The sequence below is a fragment of the Lotus japonicus genome, chromosome 4, assembly GCF_012489685.1.
Source record: "Lotus japonicus ecotype B-129 chromosome 4, LjGifu_v1.2".
NCBI lineage: Eukaryota > Viridiplantae > Streptophyta > Magnoliopsida > Fabales > Fabaceae > Lotus > Lotus japonicus.
The window spans coordinates 2,478,616-2,480,880 of NC_080044.1; the positions used below are offsets into that span (position 1 = coordinate 2,478,616).

At 35.5% G+C, this 2,265-nt stretch overlaps 1 protein-coding gene across 1 annotated transcript; it reads right to left on the reverse strand.

Annotated features, from left to right (window-relative positions):
• Positions 1–845: 845 nt before the first annotated feature.
• Positions 846–1,607, reverse strand: LOC130709857 (uncharacterized). The gene is made up of 2 exons (XM_057558983.1): positions 1,341–1,607; positions 846–1,260 (listed from the first exon to the last, which is right to left on the reverse strand). Exons 1-2 carry the CDS (start codon positions 1,575–1,577, stop codon positions 1,000–1,002), a joined length of 498 nt encoding a protein of 165 aa, XP_057414966.1. The 5' UTR covers positions 1,578–1,607; the 3' UTR covers positions 846–999.
• Positions 1,608–2,265: the final 658 nt, after the last annotated feature.

Consider the following 2,265-nt stretch of genomic DNA (forward strand, 5'->3'; position numbering starts at 1 on the left):
ATGTCTGCATCCAACGACAACAATGCCATAATAGGAAGACCACAGGGCAACAAGACATATGTTGTGTACAAAGGGCACAAGCCGGGTGTGTATTCAACATGGATTGAGTGTCGTTTGCAGGTGCACAGATATATGGGTTCCTCCTACCAGTGGCGGACCTTAGTTAGGACAGGGAGGAGCTCTAGCTCCCCCTAAATTTTCGAAATAAATTCTAACAATATATAAAATAAATTCACAATCCTTTTCAGTTTTTTTTCCATTTTTTAACAATATATAAAATAAAATGTAAAGCATAACTGTGAACGGCAAACGTCCTAGTGGTTAGAAGCTTCCCCTGCAACCTAACAGCTAAGGTTCGAACCTAGCCTAGGACTTTTTGATAATATTTCGTTTTGCTTCCATTTTTACCTTTTATTAACATAACATTCATGAATTTTTTCCTTTTATTAACATAACTTAAAACAAATTTTCAATATTCATGAATTAATTTATCTCTATCTTTGTGTGTATGAGGACTGGGTGTAAAAAAAATTATGTATTGTAATGATTTAACGTACCCTATGCTGTACGCTGGTGTAGTCTTATAATGATTTAAATTTCAAAATAGTCTTATAATGATTTAGGGCAGAAGGCAGAAGACCCACCCAGAAGACCGCAAATGTTTGCGGGAACTTATCTAATATCGTGTACCTTTTTGTCATTGATCATGTGGGTCATCACAAGGCATATGTAGGTTAATATTATCTAACTCAATTATTACACTATGGCTACCACATCTCTTTAGGCTGTGTTAAAAATGTCTAACAACAATTCCACCATTTTTTATATGCAAATTCATGTCCAGCAACACTAAATTTTATTCAATTGGAAATTAACGTAGTTGGGAACAAAGGGGTGACAAAGGGTGGAACACTACAAAGGGCTTCCACATGGGAATTGACATTAAACAACATACTAGAAAATTAGATATTCAACACTTGGGGCATGAAACCTATTCCTTCACATACGACGATCCCTTGCGCGTGACACAGTTATGGTGAACACATCTTCAAAACATGTTGGCATCACAATTACATGGTCTCCCGGCGATATGGCATTCTCTCTCTTGAAATCATACCAACCAAGCGCAAAGGAGCACTGGTTTGTATTGTGAACATTCCACGCAAGAGAGAATTGATAGATCTTCACATACTCATATACCATAACGATTTTGTCATATTTCCTATCAAGCCATTTCTCCACAAACCAATTGGGAATTCCCTGTGATGGAGCAAATAGCATATGAAATATTGCATACTAAATACATGGAAGAAATTGGGCATGTAACAAAATCTACTCACCATACATTGACCATGTCTAGATTGAGCAGCAGTAATGGCCTTATTGAACCCAGGACCGAATGGAATTTTCCCAACCCGAGGCTCCTTCTCACGAAACCGTGGGTCAGTCCTTCGAATCCACCCAAAAGGGTAGTCATCGGAATCATCAGAATCCTCAGAACCATCATTGTCGCTATCAGAGGAGATGTATACTATTTCAGCATCATCGTGGGGAGGAATTTGGCTTGAGCTGGCCATTTCAGTTGTTGAACAAATTTGCAAAGTGTGTTGTTGGCTTCACGGCGGTTCACGGCTGGTGAGGAAAGGGTAGGGAGTTTTTATAGATAAATGGGGAAGGGGGGTAGGGTGCTGTGCGTTTTTTGGAGCAAGCTTCAGACATTGGGTTTTGGAAATGAATGCATTAGGATTAGGAAGACAAAACTGAACTGACAAAAGCATTCGTTCTGGTCAAATTACCTATTCATATCTGACAAAAGCATTTATTATCTCACAATAGCATTATTAATATTCGATTTCGTTATAAGTAAGATTTATTTCAAAATATAAATTCATAAAATAATTATATATATTTTCATAATTATTTATTATAAAAATTTATTCCATACATTTAAATATAATATTAAAATACTCAAATTATATATTTTTTTTTTAAATATTCGACTAAGTTTTAATAGATATTGAGTTTTAATTACATATATGGGGAAAACCGGGGGAGGGGTGGGGGGTGGGTTTTTGAGACCAATCTTCAGACATTGTGTTTTGGAAATGAATGCATTGGGAATACAAAAACTGACAAAAGCATTCATTCTGGTCAAATTACCTATTCATATCTGACAAAAGCATTTATTATCTCACAATAGCATTATTAATATTCGATTTCGTTATAAGTAAGATTTATTTCAAAATATAAATTCATAAAATAATT

What these genes read in the sequence shown, in the direction of transcription:
- LOC130709857 (XM_057558983.1), bottom strand. Translation starts at nt 1,577, where the DNA reads ATGGCCAGCTCAAGCCAAATTCCTCCCCACGATGATGCTGAAATAGTA. An exon ending in CTAGACATGGTCAATGTATG is followed by an intron (nt 1,261 to 1,340) that starts GTGAGTAGATTT and finishes GCTCCATCACAG; the next exon opens with GGAATTCCCAATTGGTTTGT.